Here is a 27,262-nt window from a genome sequence, read left to right as displayed (position 1 = left end):
GCAATTATACAAGGGAGAAAACCTATCACATTCAGCACAACTGTTTTTGTTGCTATTTTTGTGTTCCACTTTATTTGATATTTTCATTTTTAGTGTAGACAAACAAATACATTTCTTGCCAAATACAGAAATTAGGTACTCTGTTTTATGTTTAATTATTATGTAAAATGGCTTCTAGTTATGATTATCTATTTATTTCTTTGGAAAAACATAGACAATATATGTCTGCATGTATATGTTTGAATTTTGCTTAATGGTTTTTTTTTAAATTGAAAATTAGAAGGGACTAATATTTTCATGTTTATAGTTTTATAATGCTTTATTTTTATTTTGAGAAGCATTAGTGAAAGTTTTTTTTTTTTTTGTTAAATAATGTAAAAAACACCTTTTTAAATTTTCAATTCATTCAAAAAATAAAAAAATTACATTAAATATGTATTAATAAAAGGACAAGCATGGTGTATTATCAGCAGAATTCAAAAAAAAATTTTTTTTTTTTTTTTTTTTTGTTTTCTAAAAATAAAAAAAAAGTTACTCACCTGTAAGATGCCATATAACTATTTTTGTTATACTTTGGGTTGCAACCAGTGCCAGGGTTAAAATAACAGAATAGATTTAATTATAACATATAACCTATTAAAAATAATTCTTTTTGTACTTTATATAATATCCTTAACTTAAATTAGAACCAAAAACCCTGTTGTTATGATACAATTCAATAACAAATCCACTACTATCATGGTCTTAATTTAGTTATTGGGATAATTAATTTGAACACTTCATTAATGTCTTACCAGTAAATCTAATTTAAATTTAACACATGAAAAAGTCTTTTCATAAAACACTGGAAGGATTTACTCCTGGTTCAAGACATAGTACACAGGTAGGCTGTGCACAAACAAGATAATATTTTATATATATATATATATATATATAATAGTAAAAAATGAACAGGATTGTTATTAAAAGACCAATCATTTATCTCTAAGGACAGACATCTGGATAGTGTACTTAAGGTCTCCTTTGAGCTGTTCCAGTGTCCTCATAGGATTGTGGGTAATAAAGAATTGAGATTAAATGTGGATAAACTATTCATCCATCAAGGCCTTTTCCTTAATATCAGATGGGAAGGGAGAAACAGTAATTATAGGAAACTTCCTATAATGATTGTTCTCTACAATTAATTCAATTTATAAATATAAGCATAGAACTTAATAAAAACAAATATTTAATATTGTGTTAAAATAGTATTCTAAATATACAAAATTTTATGGTTTCAAATTCATATTAATTTTTAATAAAAAAAGTATTATGTATAGTCCTTCAGGCTGTACATTTTGGGGGAAGAAACCATGGAGTCGAAAGAAGAAGATTTTGTGGCAGCTGGGTATGCTTGTTGGAGCTCCTGTGGGAATTGCCTTAATTGCTGGTATTGCTGTTCCTGCCATTATTATCGGCATTCCAGTGTGGGTTGGAAGAAAGGTATAATAATCTTAATAAATTGTGCATCATTTGTTGAAATAACTTTTGTATTATTAATGCTTATGCTTATATTTCTGTTAGCTTTTAGTTATATAGCACTTAATAATTGTGAATATGCTTGGTTCTTCACTTCTGTGGAAGAATGACAGTAATACATTATCTTTGTTGTTTTATCTCATACTTCAAGTAATTCTTTGTTTTAAGTCTTTATACAATGTCACTGAAATTTTTACCAGAAAATTGAGATGTGGAAAATGATTTGGGGGGGGAAGCAAAAACTGTAATGAATTTGAAAGTAAGACTTAGGTTTGTTATGTAGACTTGTTACAATATATTTTGATAACTTGAAAGTTCTAAATATGCAGTAAGTAATTTTTATATCATATTAATATAAATTTAAATTTTCTATATAAACTGATACTGTGAAATGAAATGTGAATTTTTGGTTTGTTTATTTTAATTTTCTTAAAAGATTCCTGTACAATTTTATTTTTAATGAAGTTAAGAGCTGGTAAAAAACAGTGCACTCTAGATCAGACCATTAGACTTTCTCTCTTTTTTTTTTTTTTTTCCCTTTCATGATGTATTAATGTTTATAATCACTTTTAATTAGAATATAACTACATATAAAACATTGAAACTGCAATGTAGGGATATATTATTACAATGGTTAGATCACATTATTGTTGCACTCGATATAACTTCATTATTGTTGCACTGTTGATATAACTTCATTGTTGTTAAGGAAAATATGTATTACTGCAAGATGTAGCTTAAGTTGAGAGTGATGGAAATCTGAAGCCTCTAATTCAGAGGTATATGGGGATACTATAAAGGTCACCTCTATGAAAAGAGACCTCCAATATGTTGTTTCATCTAGTCTTTTCCAGCCAGTCAGTTTAATTCATTTGAAAACTGTGGTTATGCATTTTCATGCCAGTGCTGGCTCCATCATCAAGAATCTGAGCTTGTTTTCTTATCACATTTCTCAATTCTGTAGATTCTCTTTAGTGATGCATTCAGCTTAAGCAACATTATCAGCAATGACTGATTTCTGTGGACCACCAGGCCAGTCTTCATCCTGCAAATTCTTCTCTCTTTCTTAGACAATCTACACTATTTGTGAACATTTTTTGTAGGAATTTACTGCTTTACATACAAGGGATCAAAAAGTTCCACGTCTTGAATTTCCTAAAAATATCTGAACTTTGAATAAAGAAAAAATTCATATTTGTCCGTTGTTGGTAGTAATTAATTCCTATCATAATTTATTTTGTCTCTTTTTTTAAACAGATCTATAAAAATTTTCTTTTTATTGTTGAAATTATCTCAGAATCTGTAGAAATGTTGAAGCATACGGTGAAAAAGTTTAGCATTAGTAGAGGCATATGATGCAAGAAAGCAAACTTATATAGTATCAGCCAAAAAAAAAATGCCTTCCCATTTCACCCATCCATTCACTCCAAATGTTTATCTAGTTCTGCCTTGACTTATTTAAGTTGCTGACCTCCACTACAACAGATGGAGGTTTGTTTCAACTATCAACCACCTGCTGGCTAAAGCGAATTTCTGCACATCTATTCTGCAATTGTCTTTCCTCAATTTGAATTTATGTCCCCTCAGGTGAGTAATCTGAGCAAGAGGAAGAATCCCATTAGCATTGAGTATGCTCAATCCATTCAAGGCCTTAAACACCACAATTAGATCACCTCACAGGTGCCTAGTCTCTAGAAGCTGCAATTTGCAGAACTGAAGCTGCCTTTCTTGGTAACACCAACCCTTTGTTCCACTCACCAATCTTGTTGCCCTTCTCTGTACTCGTTCCAGCAGCTCTACATCTTTCCTAAAATGAGGCCTCCAGACCTGTATACAGCACTCACTCAAGGTGTGGCCTAACCATTGCATTATACAAGGGGACAATCACCTCCTTATTGCAGCTAACAAAATTCCTGTATATCATTGACAAGACACCATGAACTACCCTTGCAGCCTTTTTGCACTGCTCAGAAAACTTTATACCTGACTGCACAATTACCCCCAGGTCTTCTTCATTCTCCACTACCCTGAGTGTGGTACCACCTAGTTGGTACGTTATTCTGGGGTTACTGCTACCCACATGCTTTACATTTGTCAATGTTAAATTTCAGTTTCCAGCTCTCAGCCCATCTGCTCAACTTTTCCAGATCCTGTTGCAGTAGCATACTGTCATTAACAACCCTGCCAACCTTTGTATCATCTGCAAACTTAGACATTAACCTGATGTACCTTCATCAATATCATTGATAAATACTGAAAACAACAATGGGCCCAACACTGAATCCTGGGTGACTCTACTAATAACATTAGTCCATGAAGAACAGTGTCCATTGATAACCACTCTGTCTTCTCCCACTCAACCATCCTTTTATCCATCTTGCCCTTAATACCATACTGCTCCAATTTGTACAGTAGTCTTCCACGTGCCATAGTATCAAAAGCTTTCCTAAAATCTAAGTATATGATATCAAAATTATTCTTTGCATCCAGTTCCTTTGTGACCACATCATAGTATCCAATCAAATTTGTCAGACAAGACTTCCCCTTAAACCTATTCTATGTCTGAACTATAACTGCAGTCTTGTCTAGATGATCCTGCATCACTTCCTTAGAATCTGTAGAAACTTTGAATAAAGAAAAAACTTATTTTTTAACTTAGAATGTCTATAATTTTTTTATAGTAGGTGGCATTTTTGTTGCCCCTGTACAAAGGTTCATATTTGTCTGTTGTTGGTAGTAATTAATTCCTGTCAGTTTTTTTTGTCTCTTTTTTAAACAAAGATTTATAAAAATTTGCTTTTTATTGACGAAATCATCTAAGAATCTGTAGAAATGTTGAAGCATACAGTGAAAAAGTTTTTAATTGAAGTTTAACATTGTTTTTAGGGAAAAGGCAATTGTGAGATCACACTTGGAATATTATGTACAAGTATGGAGGCCGTACCTAAAAAAAAAAAAATTACCTCAAAGTTCTTGGAAATATCTCGGTGGGGTTCAATGTGTGTGATGAGATTGGCTAAAGGGTACCTATATGAAGAGAGACTTCTAATATGGTGGTCATGGAGCTTGGAATTTATAAACTACATCTAGTTTTTTTTAACCAGGTACCTTAATGGGGATCTAATTCAGGTTCACAAGAGGTCCATTTTGTCATTAATTTAATAAAATGAATGAAGGAAAAATTTTCACAGTATTAAATGATGCTAGAGCCTGTGGCCATAAATTCAAACAAAGGGGAAAGAATAATAAACAGATTGTTGGAATTTTTCCTTTATACAATGAGCTGTTAATCATTGTAATAAGTTGCCACCATGAATAGTTAACACTGTCACTTTAGGGAAATTGAATTAGGAGAGTAGTTAATGATCAGCACCAAGTAGCACTTCAGCACAAATTAGGCTTCAGAGATTATCAGAAAAGTGGTAACTGTGTTTTAATGCAGCCAAATGCACGGACTTACACTTGATAGGATTGAATTAAAAAAAAAAGTAAATGAAAGGATTTGGGGTTATAAATATGGGTGGATACAAAGTTTCTGTGCAGGGGTTGTTTGTTATTTTGGTTTTTTGGAGCATTAGCAGCTAAGGCCATATTGCTCCGGAGATATGCGGTGGTCATTCCCTGACCTTTCCGCATCCTCCGTATTTGGTGGTCACAGGCTTGAACCCCGGTCTAATCAAGAAGCGTGTGCTACGCACTGCTGCTCCTGCCTGCCTGGCTACTGAGGTGCCTCTGTGTAGGGGAGACAGTTGGCAAGAAGGGGTGGGGGTTTCCTTGTTTTTATATCAGTAATTCAGTGAATATTTACTTTGAGATGGAAATTTATAATCTCACTGTTCTTTGAATTGTAAGACCGCATTTGGAATGTTGTGTTCAAGTGGGGAGACTGACATCATGCTTCTAGAAAAGCTTCGAAGACAGGCATCATATTTAGTGATATTGACAAAGGGGGAGGATCCACATAAGGAAAGACTCTGAATATAGTAATTGTAATAGAGGCATGTGATGCAAGAAAACAAGCATATGAGTAGGTAGCATCAGCCAAAAAAAAAATTCACACAACCGTTCCCTCTAAAAGTTTGTCCAGTTCCTCCTTGAATTTATTTAAGCTATCAACTTCCACAATGGCAGATGGAAGTTTGTTAAAGCAATTAACCACCTGCTGGCTAAAGGCGAATTTCCACGTATCTATTGTACAGCCTAATTCTATTCTATTCTAATTTGAATTTATTTCCCCTTGGGTTCTTAATCTGCGCAAGCGGAAGAATCCTATCAGAAATTCAGCATGCTCAACCCATTCAAGGCCTTATACACCTCAATCAGGTCATATCGCAGGTGCCTAGTCTCCAGCCTCTGCAATTTGCAGAACTTAAGCCTCTCTTGGTAAGAGGACCCCTTTTTTTCCCCTCACCAATCTTGTTGCCCTTCTCTGTACACACTCAAGCAAATCTACATCCTTCCTAAAATGAGTCCTCCAGACCTGTATGCAGTGCTCAAGGCGTGGCCTGACCATTGCCTTATACAAATGGATAATCACTTCCCCCATGCTAGCAAAATTCCTGTATCATTGACAAAACCCCATGACCTGCTCTGGCAGCCTGTCTGCATTGCTCAGAAAACTTCATATCTGACTGCACAATTACTCCCAGGTCTTTTTCATTTTCTACCACCCTAAGTGGCACATTATAGCCTTAGTCGCTGATGCACCAATAAAACTCAAAACAACCAACCAACCACCTTAAGTGTACCACACTTAGGGTGGTAGGTACGTCCCTCTGGGGTTACTTCTACCCATATGCAGTACTTTGCATTTGTCAATGTTAAACTTCAGTTGCCACTTAGCCCATCTGTCCAAATTCTAGATCCTGTTGCAATAGCACACTGCCATTACTGTCATTAACAACCCTGCGAGCCTTTGTATCATCTGCAAACTTTGACACTAAGCCTGATATACCGTCATAAATATCACTGATAAATATATAAAACAACAGTGGGCCCAACACCAAACCCTATGGGACTCCACTAATAACATTAGTCCACGAAAAGCAGCGTCCATTGGTTACTGCTCTCTGTCTTCGCCCGCTCAACCACCCTTTTATCTATTGTAGCAACTTACATGTGCTTCCATGTGTAATGGTGTCGAAAGCTCTCCTGAAATTCAAGTATATGATATCAAAATTATTTTTTGCATCCAGTTCCTTTGTAACCACATCATAGGATCCAATCAGATTTGTCAGACATGACTTTCCCTTAACAAAAACCCATGCTGTGTCTGAATTACTACTGCAGTCTTCTCTAGATGATCCTGCAATGCATCCCTAACCAGTGACTCCATTATTTTACTCGGAACAGAAGTTAAACTAACTGGTCTGTAATTACTTGTGCCACCCTTCGATTCCCCATTTGTGAATTTGGGATACATTTGCACATCTCCAGCCTGTGGGGACTTCCCCTGAATCCAAGGATGCTTTCATAATTATGGGTAAGTGTTTGCTTAGTTCCTTTGCCACCTCCTTTAATATAACTGGATACGTTGGCTATAGAGTTTGGTAACAAAGGTGATCTAATTGAGGTTTATGAGACTCTGAGGGGGGAAAATAAAGTGAATGAAGGTGAAATTTTTATGGTTATAAATGATAATAAGAACTAGGGCCATAAATTCAAAGTATGGGGGAAGAGGTTTAGGCTGGATTATAGGAAGTTTTCTTTCAGTCAGCATGTTGTTAATTAATGTAATGAGTTGTTTCCATGGGTGGGTGAGGCTGAGGTTGAATGGAAATTTAAAGGTCAGTTGCATGAGGAAGGAATTACATAGGTAGTTTATTTTATTATTATTATTTTTTTTTGGCTGGTGCGTGACATAGCTGTATACTCTAATATAAAGTATGGAATTACAAATTAAGAATAAAAAAAAAAAAATCAGATAGATGCAGGCTATCCTGAATGCATTTTTTTTTTTTTTTTTTTACATGTGCAGTTTTGATTGCTTTATTTAAGTACATACAATGCAATTTTTTCAGTCAAAAAAAGGAATACTGGTATTACTTTAAAAAGGAAAGTTCCCATGTTTTCTGTTATAAAACTCCAGCAGTTTTGAGCCCAAGATTGTTGATTTCAGCAGTTATTTTTTATACCGTACTATCCATTTTTATTTTCAAAACACACACACAAACTTATATATTTTTCCTGTTTAAAATGAATTAAATCCACCCATTAACACAAAGTGCTGACTAATTTATAAGCACATCTAGCTTTCATTTAGCTTTTTTAGTATTGAAACCCTCTAATCAGTTTCTTAAGAGTGCAGTAAAATTACTAAAATTATAAACGTTATTACTTGTGATCCATTTGAGTTGAAAACAAAGATCCCCTGTGCATACATTAGCATTTTCATTAAAATCTTGATAATATTTTTTTTTTGTGAAGTAAAGTAACAAAACTAAAATTTAAAATTACATATTAATTAAAAAAAAAGAAAAAACAGTTATGATAAATGTATTGGATTTTATATGCATCACATGCAAAATTTAAAAGTTTTTCATGGGTATGCAACATATTTTCTTTCTTTGGTGTAGAAATTTTCAGTACTAATAAACGCCAATAAACTTGCATGAAAATATTTATTAACAAGAAATTTTTAATAAAAATGATTAACAGCTTTATTTATTAACCAAATAATTATGATTATTACTACTTCTCAGCATATGCATGCCAAGATAATTGGCATAGATATAAACTCCATTAAGAGAACAGGTGTCAGCAATAAATATTGAAATCCACTGCTCAAAAGAATTATTCAGCTTATACTGCAATAATATTTGTAAGTTGGTTTAATCCATTATTGGGTTAAAGGTTATAGATAAGGTGATATCCTGGAGCAAGTGTGAAACTGTTGAGAGTGATGACCAAGCTTGTATATTAATATTAGTGTGAAACTGTTGAGAGTGATGACCAAGCTTGTATATTAATATTAGTGTGAAACTGTTGAGAGTGATGACCAAGCTTGTATATTAATATTAGCTATTAGTGTAGGGCTCCTTTAAGATGTTAATTATTTGTTAGGGCACACTTTCCTTTGTAAAATGCCTTCATTTTGGCTGTGGAACTTTATTTGATTAACCTGCAGATGGATCTTAGAGAAGGAAAAAGTGGCCACTATCAAATGTGTTTGAGAAATCCATAACAATTGAGCATTAGTTTACCATTCTTGAGGTAAATCAAGGTGTGTTAAATAATTTTGTGTGATTCCAGTTTTCCTAATTTAGAATCATTGGAAAAAAATTATACCTGAATAAGCTGCCAATTGCATTGATTTCTTATCATAGGCATTTGATATATATATTTTTTCCCTTCTTTTAAACCTAGCTGTATGATCGGTATAATCATAGAGCAGGCAACAGACATAGGAGGAATTTAGCTGTGACTGGTGGAGTTCTGGCATCTGTTTTAGTGTCTCCAGTGTTAGCAGGAATAGCTGTTGGTAAGAATGACCCTTGTGGCATGTTCATTAAGTTTCAACTAGTAAACTTACATTAACATTTTATTTTTAATTATAAAACTTTAGTTATTTTTTGGGAGAAGTGGAAGTGAGTTTTCTTTCACTTGCATTTACAAATGATATTCTTTTCAAACTTATTTCTTTTGTTGAGGTTCGAATTTGTTATGTGTAAGTGTCTTAATAGGTATTGTTATGTAAAATAATCTTTTAAAATACTTGTATTCACTTGTGTACTCAGGTGGGCAAAACTTTTTATGATCAAGTTTGCAAATCTACACTTTGAAAATGAACATATGCATATTATTCTGAAATGCAAGTATGAGTAATTTTAAATAGAGCCCTTACTATGTACTTCATTTTCTCACACTTTATTTGCTTACAGATACCAAGCATGTCTAGTTTCATGAGTCCAAAGGTGTTGAAAGGCTGTTGAAGTATTTATTTATTGGTGTTGGAGGGTGGTTAGCAGGATGAAAATGGGTTAGTCACAAGCAAGTGTTTGGAATGTCTGCTTAAATGTAGTACATCCAATTGTGGAGATGCTTCCCTGGCAGAAGTATATATGAAGAGCTATAACACCAGCAGATGACTCTTGCCTTGTCCTTAACTAGATGACATAAGAAAATAGTCACTCTTCTGATTTTTCATCATCTGTGTCCCTCTTATAGCAGAGAGGGGTGTCTTGAACTGGATCCAAGGACAATGGTTGTAAATGATGCTCTTGGATGAGTCTAGATCTCAACATAATCCAGTTCATAAGTCCAGTTCTCAACATAATCTTATATGGAAAGGGAGGGACCTAAAACTGTCCCAATGTAGTGAGCAGAGAGACAAATTATGGCTGCTCAATGAGTATTGTTTGTATACCCCAGCTAGTTCTGTAAAAAGTAACATCAGTCACATGGTATCTGCCACATGTCAAACATGCAGTTAACTTCTTGTAACTAGTAAATTGAAATGAAAACAGAAAATGTGTTGTCATAATTTAGAGAATATTGGTGGGGCAAGAACATGGGAGGATTTGATTTTATTCTCCAAAAAAAAATTAAAAAGTGGCATTTCTCTCAGGTGCAAAGCAGCAATCTAAAAGTTAAAAAGAGCCACCCTGAAATGTTTTTCAAGACAGATGACATTTAACATGCACTTTTCATCTGAAATATTTATATTAGTATGGTGAATGCACATTTTAAAGCAGTATTTTTTACTAGAACATCAGTGCATTTGCATCATTGCTACACAATTGAATTTTTTATACAAATTGAAGTTTGTACGCTGACATCATTATTGTACATCTCATATTGTGAAATCCTTCACAATGAGTTGTCTTCCTTATACTTCAAATAAGTAATGCTTCCAATTAGAGAAGACTACTATTACTTATTTTCAGTTGAGTGCCACCACAGTGTTACAATAAGATGCCAATGTACAAACTTTGGTTTGTCTAAAAAATTCACCTATGCAAATGCATTAATTTGTGTCATAGTTAGAGGCTTTCTGCCCTGAGATGTTATTAGCAATATATATAATGTTTTAATCGTTCAGCTGCAGTTTAAAACATTTTTGATAATATTTTTTTTTTTTTTCCCCCACCCCGTTCTTCTCCTTAGGTATTGGCGTTCCCATTTTGCTAGCTTATGTTTATGGTGTAGTCCCAATATCCCTATGTCGGTCTGGAGGATGTGGTGTCACTACATCACCCTCAGGGGTGCGCTTTGAGTTTGATGAAGAAAATGATATTGGTATTGCAGGTAACCTTGCAGCAGGTTAGTTTCCTAATTATAAGAAATAAATAAGAAATATTAAGTAATTGTTATGAAACTAATAAAGTAACCTTGTCACGGATAGCACGTTAAGAAACTGTAATTGGTGAATATTTTCCTCATATCAATATGTGATGTTAGTTAACACCACATTCATTGTCTTACTGCCCAATAAAATGGTGTTTTGGGTTCAGGTGTCTTGGTTTCATATAAAATTTTGAAGAATTATTTAATTACTTAAGTTATCTGAAATTTTTTTGCTCTTTTCCCTTTAATTTCACCCAAAAGAAATTGATACATTTAATATTTATTTGTAAGAAATAAAACTGTTACATTTCACTTTATATAAGTGGAATCATGATTCCACACATGATTAACCATTACATAAATCACTGCAACTGAAAAAATTGTGCGTAGTCAATTTTTTATTATTATTTTTTTCCAGCAGAATTTTTTTGCATCACATCAGTGTCATTGGTATTATACAGGGACTGCATGGGTAATCTACCCGGCCTGTTTACTTTTTTTCATAGATACATCAGACTTTTTTTTTTTTTAAATACACCTTTAAATTTTTATTTGTATATTCCCACAATTTAACTTTTCATAAATAAGGGTTTTCTCCATTATAATTCATGTACTCTGATAAATTTTTTGGACATTTTAATAGCAATGCACATTATCAGTTGGTTGTTTTCATAATGATACAGGTTTCACTTATTAAGAGATGATAAAAATGGTTTCTCATTAATTATTCCATTACTTAATGAGAGAAAGAACTGAATTCTGTTTTGTAGGAAAAACAATTCAAAATCTTGCAGCAGAAAAAAAGAAACATATCAATGAAAAAATGAGAAACATAGTTTTCTCTCATTAATATATATATATATATATTTTTTTTTTTTTTTACTACTTCCCTTTTATACTGTAGATAGTGCACTTAAAATTGGATATCCGAAGAAATCAATTACTGAATTACCCTTTGTTCCAGTTGTTTCAGACAACCAGGGTTTTGCTGTACCTTATTTATCTTCATATAGTAGACTTAAACCTTCACCCACTGAGAGGCTTTTGTCTTTCATTTTGTTTTTGATTGTCAGTAGTATCTAGGAGACGATCTCTGTTTTGAAAACAGCTGTTTGGCCTGTGAAGGACTCCCATCATTTTTTTTTTTTTTTTTTTTTTATATTCTGTTGCTTTGTCTTGAAGAGCAAAACCTGTTAATGCAACCTACTTCTAAATGGTTTCTAGTTGTGTTGCTAAATCATATTTGTTATTTATATATTATGCTAATTATAGGAATTAATAATATTACTCCGTTTTACTTAATTTTAGTATGACAATTTTTTTTATCATCTTACTCACAGAACATGGCTCTGCTGTGACTCTGAACTATTTCTGTATTCTTACATCATGCCAATCATGACTTCAGGAATGGCAGAATTGTGGTGTTTTCCCATATAACAATAAATTCCTGCACTCTATCATTTCTCAGTATTAGGTTTATCCCTGCTAGTAAGTTTGCCTGAGAACAAGTTTTCATATTATTCTGCCTGTTTCATCTAGGTGGTATAGATGTCTTGTCAGTTTTGTAATATTTAATCAATAAAACTATGTTAGCCAAGTCCAGCAAGTCTGTTTTCGTTATCCTTAGAGATTTAACTATTTCCAATGCTTTTAATTCTGGACACCAAACATTGACTGCAGTTTAGTTTTGCCAATATCTTACTTGGTAATAATTTCACTGGGAACTATTCTCATCTTGATTTAGTTTTTACATAGGTTCCCATTATGCCTATCACATCTGACCATTAATTAAAAAATTGTACTGGGTTTGGTTTTTGATACAACCTCAACTAGTTTCTTTCTCTAATTCTAACTGGCACAACGTTGATTATTTTTGGGGACAGGTTCTTTAATAAGCTTTTTTTTCTTCCCTTAAAATAGTATGATTAAAAATGAGACTTTCCCTATTGGATATAGTAGTAGTAATGGCAAATGATACAAGGAAGCAAGCTTATATAGCATCAGTGAAAAAAAAAAACTACACAGTTCACCCATCCATAACCTCCAAGGATTTGTCTAGTTCTTCTTTGAATTTGTTCAACCCATCCACTTTCACAATAACAGTCAACCACCTGCTGGCTGAAGGCAAACTTCCGCATATCTATCTTGCAACCATCCTTCCTTAACTTAAATTTATACCCCCTCGTGTGTAGTCTCAACAAGTGGAAGAATGCCATTAACAGTCAGCTTACTCAATCCATTCAAGGCTTTAAACACCTCAGTCAGATCTCCCAGCAGGTTTCGTAGTCTCGAGACACTGCAATTTGCAGAACTGAAGCCCTTCTAGGTAAGAGCACCCTTCTTTTGTTCCCTTTACAAGTCTTGTTCCCATTCTCCACACCCATTCCAGCAGATCTGCATCCTTTCTAAAGTGATGCCTCCAGACCTGTATACAGTACTCAAGATGTTGCCTAACTATGGCCTTATACAAAGGGATGATCACCTCCTTATCCCTGCTAACAAAGTTTCTGTATATCGTTGACAAATCCCAGTGAAATGTCTTGTGCAGCATGTCTGACTGCACAATTATCCCAGGTCTTTTTCATTCTCCACTAGCCTGAGTGTAGCACCACACAGTTGATAAGTTGCTGTGGAGTTACTGCTACCCATATGCAGTACCTTACATTTGTCAATGTTAAACTTCGACTGCCATTTCTCAGCCCATCAATCCAGTTTTCCTAGAATTTGTTGCACTAGCTCACTCTGATGACTGTCATTAACCACCTTGCCAATCTTCATATCATCTGCAAACTTGAACACTAAGCATGATATATATATATACAGTAAACCCCCGCTATTCGCGGGGGTTACGTTCCTGAGAAATGTCGCGAATACTGAGTTATGGCTCCCATAGTAATAAAGGGGTTTCGTTCCAAGGTATGAAATATATAAGAAAAACTAGTCTAAAATTTTGTCTATGTATGTATTATATGTACCTTCATAATATGACTATGTACTAGACAGTACATAGTGAAATGCAAGCATATGGCATCGAAATGAAAATAAGAAACAATTTAATATTAAATGTATATTTATTAGAAATTTCAAACAAATCTTTCAAACCAGCGCCTTTGCTTGCTAGCAAAAAAAACATCCCCCCAGTGCTATCACCAGTTTCGCTAAAGTGTTGATAAAGGAGTTTTGCCTTTTCGCAAATGATGAGTGAACTTAACAGAATTTTATTTTGAGTTCGGTCTTCTATCCACAGATTTAAAGCTTTTTCCATTTTTTCTAATTTAACATCACGAGTTACAGAGCAAATTTTTGAAGCAATTAGCACGTTTTCACGGACACTACGGCGGATTTTTTCTTCCGATTTTTTGATTGATCGTACCGTTGACTCGTTGATTTTATAATGTTTTGCCACTGAGGAGACACTTTCACCATTAGAAATTTTGTCTAATAACTCAGTTTTATTCGCTAATGTCATCACCTTCTTTGATATTTTCACATTTTTCTTTTTATTCGTAGCCATATTTTTGTAGGGGTTAGAAAGAACTTGTCCACAATAAAGTCACTTTCTTCCATTAACACACTTGAAAAAGTCTGTTTTACACTGCAAAATGGTAGATTTATCATTTTTGTAAGCATATCAATTTATAAATTGATAAATATATTCAATTTATAAACATATAAATTAAAAGCAAACGACGAAACCTTCCATGACAAACGCATAACATACTGAACAAGGATTAGCGAGAAACATCCACGTTCGCGATTTTGTCACCCCACTCCCCCCACCCACTGAGCGCTGTTTTGACTGGGAAAGATAATTTTAGCCACACCCATGTTTTTTATGGTGGAAAATATTCACGGTGTTTTAAAATTCACATTTTTTTTTAGGTTTCATTTTATATTAAATCGGCGAACCCGAATACGTGAAACCGCGAATACAGATACCGCGAATAGCGGGGGTTTACTGTATATATATATATATATATATATATATATATACAAAGGGTACTAGGAAAGTTTTGCAATACAGCTTTGTTTATTTAATTTTTTCAAAGTAATTTCCTCTACATTCAATACACCTCTCCATCCTCCGAAACCAATCTTTAAACCAGTTCTGCCAAGTTTCACTAGGGAGTAAAGCACACTCTTTGTCCCAAGCCCGTAGAAAGTCCTCATCACTGGAAAATCGCCTCCCTTTTAGCTTCATTTTCACATGCGGGAACAGTGCAAAGTCGCAGGGAGCAAGGTCTGGACTGTAGGGAGGGTGCTCGAGAAGTTTCAGTCCTGTCGTGGTCAAATATTCGGTGCAGGCTTTGGCGCGGTGAGCTGGAGCATTTTCGTGATGGAGGTACCAGGTGTCCATTCTTGACTTTGGCCGCAGGTTCTTCATAGATCCAATGACTTTAGGCAGGCATTGTTCAGTATACCACTTAGCTGTGACTGTCTTCTGCGTGTCCAAAACGACACGTTCCACAATTCCACTCGATTTGAAAAATACAGCTATCATTTTCTTCTTTACAGATCGGGATTTTCTGACAATTACGGGTGTGTCGTCATCATCAAAGACCCAAACTTTGTTTTGAGCCTTGGTCGGCAGATCGTAATAGTACAGCCAAGTCTCGTCACCTGTCACGATGTTGTTCACATACCGAGATTGTCCCTTATCAAACTTTTTTAACATCTCCCGGCACCAAGTCACACATCGTGTCATCTGCTCTTCAGTCAGTTGATGCGGCACCCAGAGAGAACAAAGTTTCTTCACGTGCAAATGATCTTGCAGAATCGAACGAATTGCTGGTGCATTTAGGCCCAAAGTATCCTCTATCTGTTGGTAGGTCACTCGCCTGTTTTCGTCAAGCATTTTCCTCACAACAGTAACGTTTTCCTCCGTAACTGACGTTCGTGGCCTTCCCGGCCTCTCAGAATCCTCCAGAGTGAAATTTCCCCTTTGGAATTCTCTATACCACCTGAATATCGTTGTACGATGTGGACAATCATCATCTAGTGCAAGAGTCATTTCTTCTAAGCACTGGTCTATGGTTAAACCACGCACGAAATTATACCGCAAAACTGTCCTTATCTCATTTCGTGACCACGATGCCATCGCAAGCACTTTACACTCTCACTACTAATGAATAACTGAGCCCATCGACTTGGTGCGGCGGCTACTATGCATGTATGAACATGTCTCAACATGCAGCAACAAGCAGCTTCCTGTGATTCATTGTTGCGTCATATTGCAAAACTTTCCTAGTACCCTTTGTATATTTTAGTTAATTATAATACCAACTAGAAAAATTGGACAAAAGTATTAGGGGTGAAAACTATAATCATTAGCTCAAAGTGCCAAATTTAAATAACCCAAGTTGGACTTTTTTGTTGTACCCTATAAATAAACACACATAATAAAATAATAAAATGACATGAAATAGTAAAAATAAAATGATAATATAGCTAATTATAGATATATGGTTACATTGAATGGAATGTTAACAAGGGCTAGCTCCACTCAATATATCCCATCAATAATTAGCAGAAGCTATCTGTTTCTGTTTGCCATTTGCCAGTTTTTCTATGTTCAAATATATAATGACAATTTACTGTAATTATATAATCAAATTGGCTTAATTACTTTAATATACCTTAAATTTAGCAGAAAACTGGCAGAATAACTGCTAGCCCTACAGATAGCAGTGTAAATTAATAATAATGGAAGTGAAAAATGAATAATATATATGAGTACCAACTATTTATTTATGTAGTGAAAAGGAAGGCTTATGCCTAAAAATTAAGGCGAATATGAAGAGGATTAAGGATAGTAATAGACCTCAATCTCCCCCGAATTGCTCTAATAGATTTTGAGGTATAAAGAGTTAGCAAACAAAAAGCAAAAGCATAGAAACAGCATTTTATATAGATACTTGGGATTTACCAGGATCATAACTGCCCAACCTTTTAGTAAGGATCCTGGTATTATAGTATGTAGTGATATTTGATGTAATATAAATTCAATAATGATTAGAAATTATCTGATATATTAGAAGTCTTTTGAATAAGATAAAATCAAGCACAATAGAAAATACCTGATATATTTGAAAATATATGGATAAGATAAAAATATAGAAGTTCCATGGGAAATTATAAGAATGAATCCTCATTTACTTAAATAGCAGTTCAGTTAGTTAATCAAAACTAGTTTTCTGTAACAACAAATTAAATAAATAGAAATTGAATTATACCTTCTTGTAGTGGACTACAAAGCTAACAGACTAATATATCTAGTTTCTGCCTTTATATATGCTGAAGAAAGACAACAGCACCCTCTCACTTTTGGTTACTATGTGAAGAATTAAATATATAACTGAATTTTGGGAAAAAGAAATAATGCAAATGAAATTATTAATTGAACTTCATGAGATGTTAGAATAATGCAGTAGTAGATTAGAAATTAAAAGTTGAAAACCTAAATAAGTATTAGAAATTTTGTAAATATAAGAAAATACTATAAGGTATATAAGAAGGTATATATATACCTTCATCAATATATCATTGATAACTGCTGTCTGTCTTGACCATCCCTTTATCCATAGCAGTAACTATTATGTGCAACAGTATCAAAAGCCTTTCTGAAATCTGTATTTGATGTCAAAATTAATTTTTGCATCCAGTTCCTTGGTCACTGCATCATACTAACCTATCCGACTGGTTATACAAGACCACCCCTTGACAAATCCATGCTGTGATTGCAGTATAATTGCATGCCTATATAGATGTTTCTGTATTACATCTTTAACCAGTGATTCCATTATTTTCCCTGGAACAGAAGTTAAGCTAACAGATCTATAATTATTCACATCACCTTTTGATTCCCCTTTATGGAGATACGTTCGCACATCTCCAGTCCATAATGACCTCTCCTGAATCCAAGGATGTGCTCACAATTATGGCTAAGCATTTGTTTACCTCCTTTTTTGCCTCCCTTAATATAATTGGATAGATTTAATCCACCCCACGTGCCTTTTTTATGTACATCTTCAACAATTTGTCTTCCAATTTCCTTTCAGTTATCACAGTCATTTAGCTCCTCCTTAGAGTTTGATAAACTTCTGGCATCACCTTCCCTAAAGAATTCCTCATGTGTGAATGTAGATGCAAAATACCTATTCATTTTGTCTGCAACCTGAGCAGGGTCATCAACAATTAACCCATAGTCATCAAGTGGACCAATGTGATTCAACCCCTTTTTTTCTACTGTTAATATAAACTTAGAAGTCCTTGTTGTTTTTCTTGGCATTCTTTGCCAGAGACTTTTCATAATCTGCCTTAGCTTCCATACCCTCATAGGCTTCTGTATCACCTGATAATTTATATGCATTCCATGCACTTTTCTTCTTTGCTACATGTCTCAATAGTTCATTCATCCGACATCCATTTAGGTCTAACCCTTAAACAGTATTTCTTTGTTGGTATGAAAAGGCTAGTAGCTTCTTTGATTACTTCCCTGAATACTTCCCATTTAGAATTTGCTGTTAGTAACATAATCAGTTGGTCCACTGCACAAAATTTAAAAACTGTCTGAGATCACTGTAGTCATCATTACAAATGCAAAAGCCTTTACCCTTGACATTAGTCATGTCTAATTAAATTCCACATTAGTACACTGTGATCGCTGCCACCCAGTGGGTCTTTTACTTGGAGATTCTTAATTCCCGAAGCATCACTGCTTGATAACCAGATCAAGAGTATTGCTTCCTCTTGTTACCTCTCTAACATGCTGCTGTAGAAAACAGTCATCCAAGAAATCTACAAAAGTCTTGCTAGTGTGAGATAGCTGTGTGGTATACTCATCACATTCATTAGGCCTATAACTCCTGCTCTCGGCCCCGGGTGCCAAGTGAATTGTAACCAGGTAATTATCTGTGCAATCTTTTAGTAAGTGATCTTCATAAAGTGACTAGTAGTTCTTTTTAAGTTCCAGCATTTTCAAAAAACTGTTTATTTCATAGAAGTTCTTCTACCAAAAAGTTTTTATAGAGAGTGAGGAAGTAAAACCACCTTTCTTTTATATTTTTCTTTCTTAAGTACTAATCCTTACTAACCTCCGCTTGGTGACACCAGGCACTGCTCCTGCCTCCCTGTGGCAGGGCCAAAAACTTTGGCAGAAAAGTTGAACTACCAAGGGCTAAAAGGAGCAAAATGTGTTTCCACCTTTAGAGCCAACAAGCTCTCGGCCACAGACTGAAACTGATTATGACATTTCAAAACCCAAGAGATTCAAAACAAATTCTCCAACAACAGAGTTTCCTGCATTTCTAATTTTGCATTCACTTTTAGAACAACCTCTTAGTAAATTATCTTCTTTCCTCATCCAGAAAACCTGGAGAGTATTGCAGGATCTCCTAAGACTGTGAAGAGGCTGCAATCTGGAGACCTACTATTAGAAACAGCAAACCGTAGACACTGAGAAACTCTTACTACTTACAAATTTTGCTGGGATACCAGTTAAAGTATCTCCCCATGCTACCCTAAATACATCTAAAGGTGTAATATCTAGCTGGGATCTGTTGAACATGGTGGAGGAAGAAATAACTCAAGAGCTTCGAGATCAAAATGCCATTACAGCAAAAAGAATCATGATTAAAAAAAACAACCTTACACCTACCAGGAATATTATCCTTACGTTTAATTCCCCAAACTTACCGTCATCGGTAAAAGCTGGTTATCTACTTTCCCGCAAAAGCTATCTGCAAAATTTCCCAATCCCTTGAGATGTTACAAGTGCCAAAAGTATGGCCACTCTCAGACGACATGCAGAGGAAACCCATTATGTCCCAACTCTCCATATGCTCACCAGCCCCTTTTCCTCTGTTTGACTGGTCTGGTCATGATAGTTTACTGGGTAGTGACCACTACCCAATAGTCTGTCATATAGAAGCAAACTTACCACCCTGCCATAATCAGACAGCCAAATGGAACTTTACGAAAGCTGATTGGGAAAAATATAGGCAGCTAGCAATCCTAGAAAAAAAGAGTTGTTTCAAATGTGTCAATAATGATGCTGTTGATTACATAACAAACCAAATATTGCAGGCCACAGAAGCAGCAATACCCAGAGTTTCCATAAGTCATTAAATAAGACCAAAACCCTCGTGGAACAATGAATGCAACCAAGCCAAGCGAGAGAAAAATAAAGCCTGGAATAGCTTCTGCAAGAATCCTACCACTGCTAATCTAGTCCAGTTCAAAAAAGCCAGAGCCAATGCTAGGCGCATTCAGCGGTTAAGCAAAAGAGAACGTTTCGCTTCCACGATTACGAGGACCACCAAAACAATCAACCTCGAAAAATATTAGAAAAATTTATAGCAAATATCCTCCTTCACATCTATCCTCCTTCAATACTGAATGTAAATGGTAATGATATTTCATTGCCTCAGGACATAGCTAACACTCGCGGAGAATTTTTTTATCAAACCTCTGCCGTATCCTCATATTCACCAGAATTCCAGAAATTAAAGTCCCTTGCTGAAAAACAAAAGTTAAATTTCGGCACCAACCGCTATCAATCATACAACTGGCCATTTATCATAATTTAAATACTGCTTACTGTTAACAGCTCAAGACCTAGTGCTGCGGGCACCTCTGTAGCCAGGTGGGAAGGAGCAGCAGTGCGTAGCACACGCTTCTTGATTAGACCGGGGTTCGAGCCCGTCACCACCAAATGCAGAGGATGCGGAAAGGTCAGGGAATGACCACCGCATATCCCGGAGCAATATGGCCTTAGTTGCTAATGCTCCTAAAAACCAAAATAACAAACAACAACAACAACAACCTAGTGCTGCTGGACCTGATGGAGTTCACTATTCCATGTTAAAAAACCTGAGTGAAGAGTCGCTTTGTCTCTTACTTCTGTATAACCAAATTTTTACAGAAAATGCTTTCCACGATACCTAAAGACATGCATATGTCATAGCATTATTAAAACCTGGCAAAGACTCATTGAATCCACGTCATTACCGGCCTTTTGCCCTCACCAGCTGTATAGGTAAAATAATGGAAAAATGGTAAACTCTCACCTCACCTGGTTGCTGAACAAATATAACCTTATCAGTTCATCGCAGTGTGGATTTCATACAGGTAGATCACCTTTAGACCTCTTGACTCAAATGGAAACCCAGATTCACAATGCTTTCGTAAAGAAGGAACATCTGACTACAGTTTATTTAGACATCGAGAAAGCTTTTGACACAGCTTGGCGATATGGAATTCTTCGTGATCTCTACACTTTAGGTTTCAGGGGCAATATGTCAAAGTTCATACAGAACTTTCTGAAGCAGCAGTTGTTCCAGTGCACATTCAATCCACCCTCTCTCGTAACTTCATCCAAGAAGGTGTTCCACAGGGTTCAGGTTTAAGTGCCACGCTATTTGTTATAAAAATCAACTCTGTATCAAAGATCATTCCACCCACTGTTTTTACTACTTTATATGCAGATGACTTTAGTATATCTTGTCACTCCCAAAACATGAGAACGATTGAGAGACGACTTCAAGGTGCTCTTAACAGGATTACGATATGGGCTGCAGATAATGGTTTTTGCATATTACCTGAAAAAATCTGTCGCAGTTCACCTCTCTAGAAGACGTAATCTCCATCCTGACCCAATTCTGAAGCTGGGCAAATATGACATACCTGTTGTGCCTACTATCCAATTTCTTGGCTTAACCTTAGATAAAAAATTGACCTTTATTGGCATATCAAACAACCTAGAATCGCCTGTTTCAAGAAATTAAATATATTGAGAGTATTATCAGCTACATTATGGGGTGCTGACCGTCATACTACACTTCTTCATTTATATCACACTATCGTAAGATCACAATTAGACTATGGATCTCCAGTTTACAACTCTGCTAGACCCAGCGTCTTAAGATTTTTTGACCCTATTCACCACAGTGGCCTGCACATTGCTCTTGAAGCCTATCACACATCTTCAGTCCAGAGCCTTTACACTGAAGCTCATGATCCTCCACTCTCTCTGAAGACAAATTTTACTGTTAAATTATGCTGTCAAAATCAAAGGTCAACCCCTGCATCCAGCATGAAAACATCTATTTACTCCAGATTGGAAGAACTTGTATGTTATTTATCCATCAATAAATCGACCTGCTGGCATTCGCTAATTACTCCACCCTGTGTTACTCCACAGTTTTGTCAGCAAGTTCATTTCCCTTTATCCCTGCACATTCAGGGATAAAGGGAAACGAACTTGCTGACAAAACTGCCAAAAATCCAACTTTTGATTTAACCTCTGCCCCAGTTCCTCTGACTATAATCACATCATACAAACAGCATGTCTTGCACAGTGGAAAGAGCTATGGCATACCCAAACCAATAATAAACTCTACCAATTAAAACAGGAACCAAAGCGTTGCCACTCTGGTGTCAAAACAGTGCGAAGAGAAGTGGTACAGCAGGCCCTCGTTATAACACTGTTCGCTTTACGCTGATTCACTATAATGCTGTCACAAATCGCTATAATGTTCTTTTACCAGCGTACAGATTGCATTTTTGGCATATTTAACGAAAACGTTTTGTCTGATGGAGTCAATAGCTTGAAAATGAACAGCAAAACAGCATTAAAACGTTTCCCGCGCCGACTTGATAAATTTTCCCACGCTCAGTGAAATTTTCTCCACCCTAATTTAATTGCAGTACAGTGACTTCTTACGTAGTTCCGAGATCAATATTTTAAAAAATGATCAACTACATTGCTTGTAATATGCATTTATCCGAAGTTTAGTCATCACTCAGTAACAGTATTAGACATTGTGCGTAACGGACAATTTACTCGAACATTGTATCATAATTAATGCAACCAACGCAGTTACATTTTTGAAGAATTAATAATGGCAGATAAGAATGAAAAAGCGACGTCTGGATGCAGTAAGAAGACTATAAATGTAAGAAAAAGACTGAATTTTTAAAATTTAATTAGTCGGTTTGAAGCAAATCGATTCCTGTCAACGACAAGCGGATGTGTGCCATAATTTAGGACTAGCAAGTTTAACTGTAAGAACAATTATAAAAAATAAAGAATTAATTTTAGCAGCGGGAAAGACAGCTGTTCCACTGCAAGCAACTAGGGCTAGGCTGGCCGGCTATTAGGATTGAAATGGAGAGACTTAACTAATTTTATTGAAGATAATATCCAATGCAGAATTCAGTTAAGTTATATATTATAAAAAAAAAAAAAAAAGAGAGATTAGTCTATATGATGATCTGAAGAAAACTCACCTAAAAAAAAAATATGGAACCGTTTAAAACTAGTAAGGGCTGGTTGAATAAATTTAAAATCCAGGGAGAAGCCACAAGTGCAGATCAAGGAGCCGACACTTTCAAAAAGAACTTGTTAAAATTATTGATGAGGGATATTATGTGCTATACTTCTCAACAAGTGTTTAACAAAGATGAAGCAGGACTTTTTTGGAAACGAATGCCTAAAAGAAGTTTCATATTGAAAGAAGAAAAATCATGCCAGGTTTCAAAGGAGCAAAGGATCAGTTGACTTTATTGTTGGGTGGTAACGCTGCAGGGGATTTTAAATTAACACCCCTTTTAGTTTACCAGGAAGAGGGCTGAAGTACAACCCAAAATCGACACATTTTTCAGGATTAAATTAAATCAATTTAGATCAATTAAATTCATGATTTTAATTGTAATTTTAAGTTTAATTTTGATACATAAGTAGTTACCACATAATTATATACGCATGCAATGCAGAATATTTTATATGTACAAATACTGTATTTGAATATTAAATATTTTGACCAGCATTTGTGCATCTTTTTACTATCGTTTATTACTGATTAGAAAATATCCTGTGGCGCCGGCTGCAACTCAAAAATATGTTACCTTATGGGAATCTGGCACTTGCTTAGTGCGGATTCACTTAGCACTCTTTTTTTTCTGGAACAAATTATCAGTGTTAAGCGGGGGTCACCTATACTTGCACAAATAGGACACATATATCTGACTCATCTCCATGTACTCACAAGAGAGGATCCTCCTTGGTGTCCACACTGTTCAGCACATTTAACAGTGATACATATCCTGATTGAATGTCCACACTATCAACATGACAGAACATCCATCCTGTTTTCCTTGACAAATCTACGAGAACCGATGACATTATGACATATTATTGGTGAGAATGCAAGCATCAATGAATTTTTCTCTTTTCTAAAAAAAAATTGTACTTTATCATAAATTCTAAAAGATCTTGGTAATAAAAAATGAAGGAGCTAATACCTGAACTGTTTTTAGCTTTTCCTTATGAATAGGTGCACTCTAGCCCCAACAGCTTATAGCTTATGCGCCCTTAAATCCCCATAACACACACACACACACACACACACACACACACACACACACACACACACACACACACACACACACACACACACACACACACACACACACACACACACTCCTGCTCTCAATTTTATTTTCGCAGTTCCCACACCAAATTGACTCAAACGTTGCACTTGTCACCCATGTCACCTGGATGCCACTGCCTTGGGTTTAATATGCTTAACTAAGATCATAAAGAATCAGAAATATCATTCGTACCAAGAATCTCTTCAACAAATTTTATTAAGAATTATGGCCGGTTGTCTTATGCATCTTTCTCAAATCTCAGACAACAGTTTTAAAAAAAATTAGCTATTTCTCAGTTTTGTCAATATTGTAGATCTATTATACTGCTCTACAAGATTTCACTGTTAAGCCTTTTCTGAGATTTTGCCAAAGATTTGACTAAATCAAAATACATGCCTACATTTATTGACAAATATCACTCCATCTTTTCTTCTCCTGTTAAAAGTGCCAATCTTTTTGCACAAGTTTCTCAGTTTCCTCTCTCTTTCTTTTGCTCCTCTTCCAGGCCATTATTCTAAGTCAGTAGTTATCAAAATTGGTTGAATTTTTATCTGTGATATTTTAACTATTATTTCTAGCATCAAAGACCTTATTACCTCATATACTGATAAGCTACCAGTCATACTATTTTAAAAATGCCCATATACATTACTACAATTAGAGATAATATGTACTGATATTAGCCTTCCTCTACATTTCATAATTTCTCAAAATGGAGTTGTTATTGATTCAGAGGGAGGATGTGTTGAGCAATATTTGTCCTGCAATAAAAATTTTTGTTATATTTTTTGAACATTAATATGTTTACATCAAATAACTTATTTTTACATTTCACCTTGGCCATTCTGTATATTGCATTGTTTAGGTAACACCCTGAATCTTGTGTATATGTTTGGTGACCCTATTTCAGGGTGTGGATCTGCTAGAAAGGGTGCAGTGGAAAACAACAAGATTAATTGTAATCCTACAGAGAAAGACTTTTGTTTTGTAGGTTGCAAAATCTCAAGACCAGATTGTACCAGGGCACTCTACTATTAAATGATGAGTCTGTTAATTAAGACTTGATCAAGATATTTTAGACTTGTGTAAATTAAATAATGGAAATATTTTTCTTTAACGTGTGGCACAAACTAGTAGTCATAACTTAAATCAAGGAAGGGTAGTTATAGACTGTGCATAAGAAATTTATTTTGGTTAGGGGTCAATTAATAATTGGAACAGTTTACCACCTAATCTTATAGAACTAGAAAGCTTATGTAAATTTAAGGACTATTTGGATAGACACCTTTATGGAACCATAAAACCATATGGCCTTTTTAAGGTTTAATAAGTTTGGCTTCCTTGCATCAATTTGTTTTTATTAATATTTATGCTTATCATGTCACAGATCCTATGCCCTAATGGTAACTTTCCTCACAATACTAGGTGGTGTTTTTAATGAATTGTACACCTATTTATTTTCAATACAGCAGACTAGACTCTCAATTTACCGGGACACTTCAAGAGTCCAAATTAAAAAAAAAAAAAAAATCAACCAGAAATCATAAAATTCGAGTAATAAATGGAATAGGTATAAACAGATGTGTTGCAAGTTGTAAATAAGTGACAAGAAGCAGCATTATAAGTCGTCAATAATGGGAGATTAGGTTGCCTATTATCTTGCAATTCCTGCTGCTTTCACACCTGCCACTTAAAAAAAAGATCAAATGTTTAGTGCGTTGCGTCGATTGTTGTGTTCTGTCACACTGCAAAAGGACAAATTTTGTTTTATTTATGTCAGGGATGTTGGAATTTTTTTTTTTATAGTAACTTTTTTTTTGTTTTTTTTTGTTTAGAAATTGCGAAAATGATGAGCAAATGCAAGAGTTGTGCTTTCAATTAAACAAAAACCTTGAAATTATTCAAAAGTTTGAAAACGGTGCATCCATTAAATCTCTAATGACCCATTATAATGTTGGTGACTAAACCATACGCGACATTGTAAAAAATAAAAGGAAACTATTAGATTTAAAATTGACGTCGTAAAAAATAAATGCTTGTCCAAAATGCACTACTCGCGTATTGGACATGTGAGGAGTGCGTGGTAGGTTTTTTTCGTTTTTTATGTAGGTATCTGAACATTTTTCGATATAGTAAGTCCTCAACATACATAGCTTCGGACTTACTTTACATTATTTATATTTTTTTTATATGACAAGATTTCAGTGAAGGGACACGCATTTCACCATAATAACGTAAAAACCTGCACAATTCCAGCCATCAGTATTATCTCAAATGCAATTAGATCGAGATTACTACTCGTTTATAATGAATTGCACTAACAGAAAAGCCCAATAACCCGGAAAGTGCAAATTGTTTTATGGCAGTGACCGCCAGAAATGTGCTTCAGTAAAATATGAGCTTGGTGGGATAATAGTGAGTTTTTGCCTTAACCCTGTGAAGTTATTTTCAGAAAATTTTATTTTGACTGTTATCATGGTGCCAACTAGGAGAATAAGTGACAGCGGTACTAGTAAATCTATCAAGAAAAGGAAAGTGATCGAGTTAGATCAGAAAATTAAAATAAGGATGTATGAAAATGGCCAAACCATTAACAAGTATCGTGCTAAATTCAGATTTGTCAGTGGCAACTGTGAACACAATAAAGGAGAGAGACAGAATATGAGAAGCGGTGAAGCAATCAGCGCCAATGAAGTCAACTATATAATAACCAAGGCTACGAAATACAAATCAGTTTTTGCAGTACAATAACATGTTTTTTCTTTTCTTATGTGCCATTCTGGCTACTTCACTGCTGCCCTCAGATAAAGTTTTTAACTGAACTAATTAAAAATATGTAACTATTTTCCTTCATTCTTCTGAGGATATTATGTGGTTTTTGTAATTTTGTCATATCACATGGATATAGTAGCAATATTTTATTAGTCAATCCCGAGTTACGTAAAACTCGACTTATGTAAGAAGTCCTGGAACGCATCTCTTATGTATGTTGGGGACTTACTGTACTTTTGGATTAACTGGGAAATCA

At 35.0% G+C, this 27,262-nt stretch overlaps 1 protein-coding gene across 1 annotated transcript in view; it reads left to right on the top strand.

Moving 5' to 3' along the window:
• Positions 1-27,262, top strand: part of LOC150077779 (E3 ubiquitin-protein ligase RNF19B-like) — a 233,072-nt gene that overhangs the window by 146,536 nt on the left and 59,274 nt on the right. The window contains exons 7-9 of the mRNA XM_090385368.1: positions 1,320-1,482; positions 8,884-8,998; positions 10,624-10,779. Coding sequence (XP_090241494.1) covers positions 1,320-1,482; positions 8,884-8,998; positions 10,624-10,779 — 434 coding nt within the window. The remainder of the gene's footprint in view (positions 1-1,319; positions 1,483-8,883; positions 8,999-10,623; positions 10,780-27,262) is intronic.

The sequence above is a fragment of the Mastigoproctus giganteus genome, chromosome 11, assembly GCF_048544385.1.
Source record: "Mastigoproctus giganteus isolate SK-2022 chromosome 11, ASM4854438v1, whole genome shotgun sequence".
Lineage (NCBI taxonomy): Eukaryota > Metazoa > Arthropoda > Arachnida > Uropygi > Thelyphonidae > Mastigoproctus > Mastigoproctus giganteus.
The sequence above is the reverse complement of the archived record's forward strand: the minus strand, read 5'-3'. Positions and strand labels throughout refer to the sequence as shown.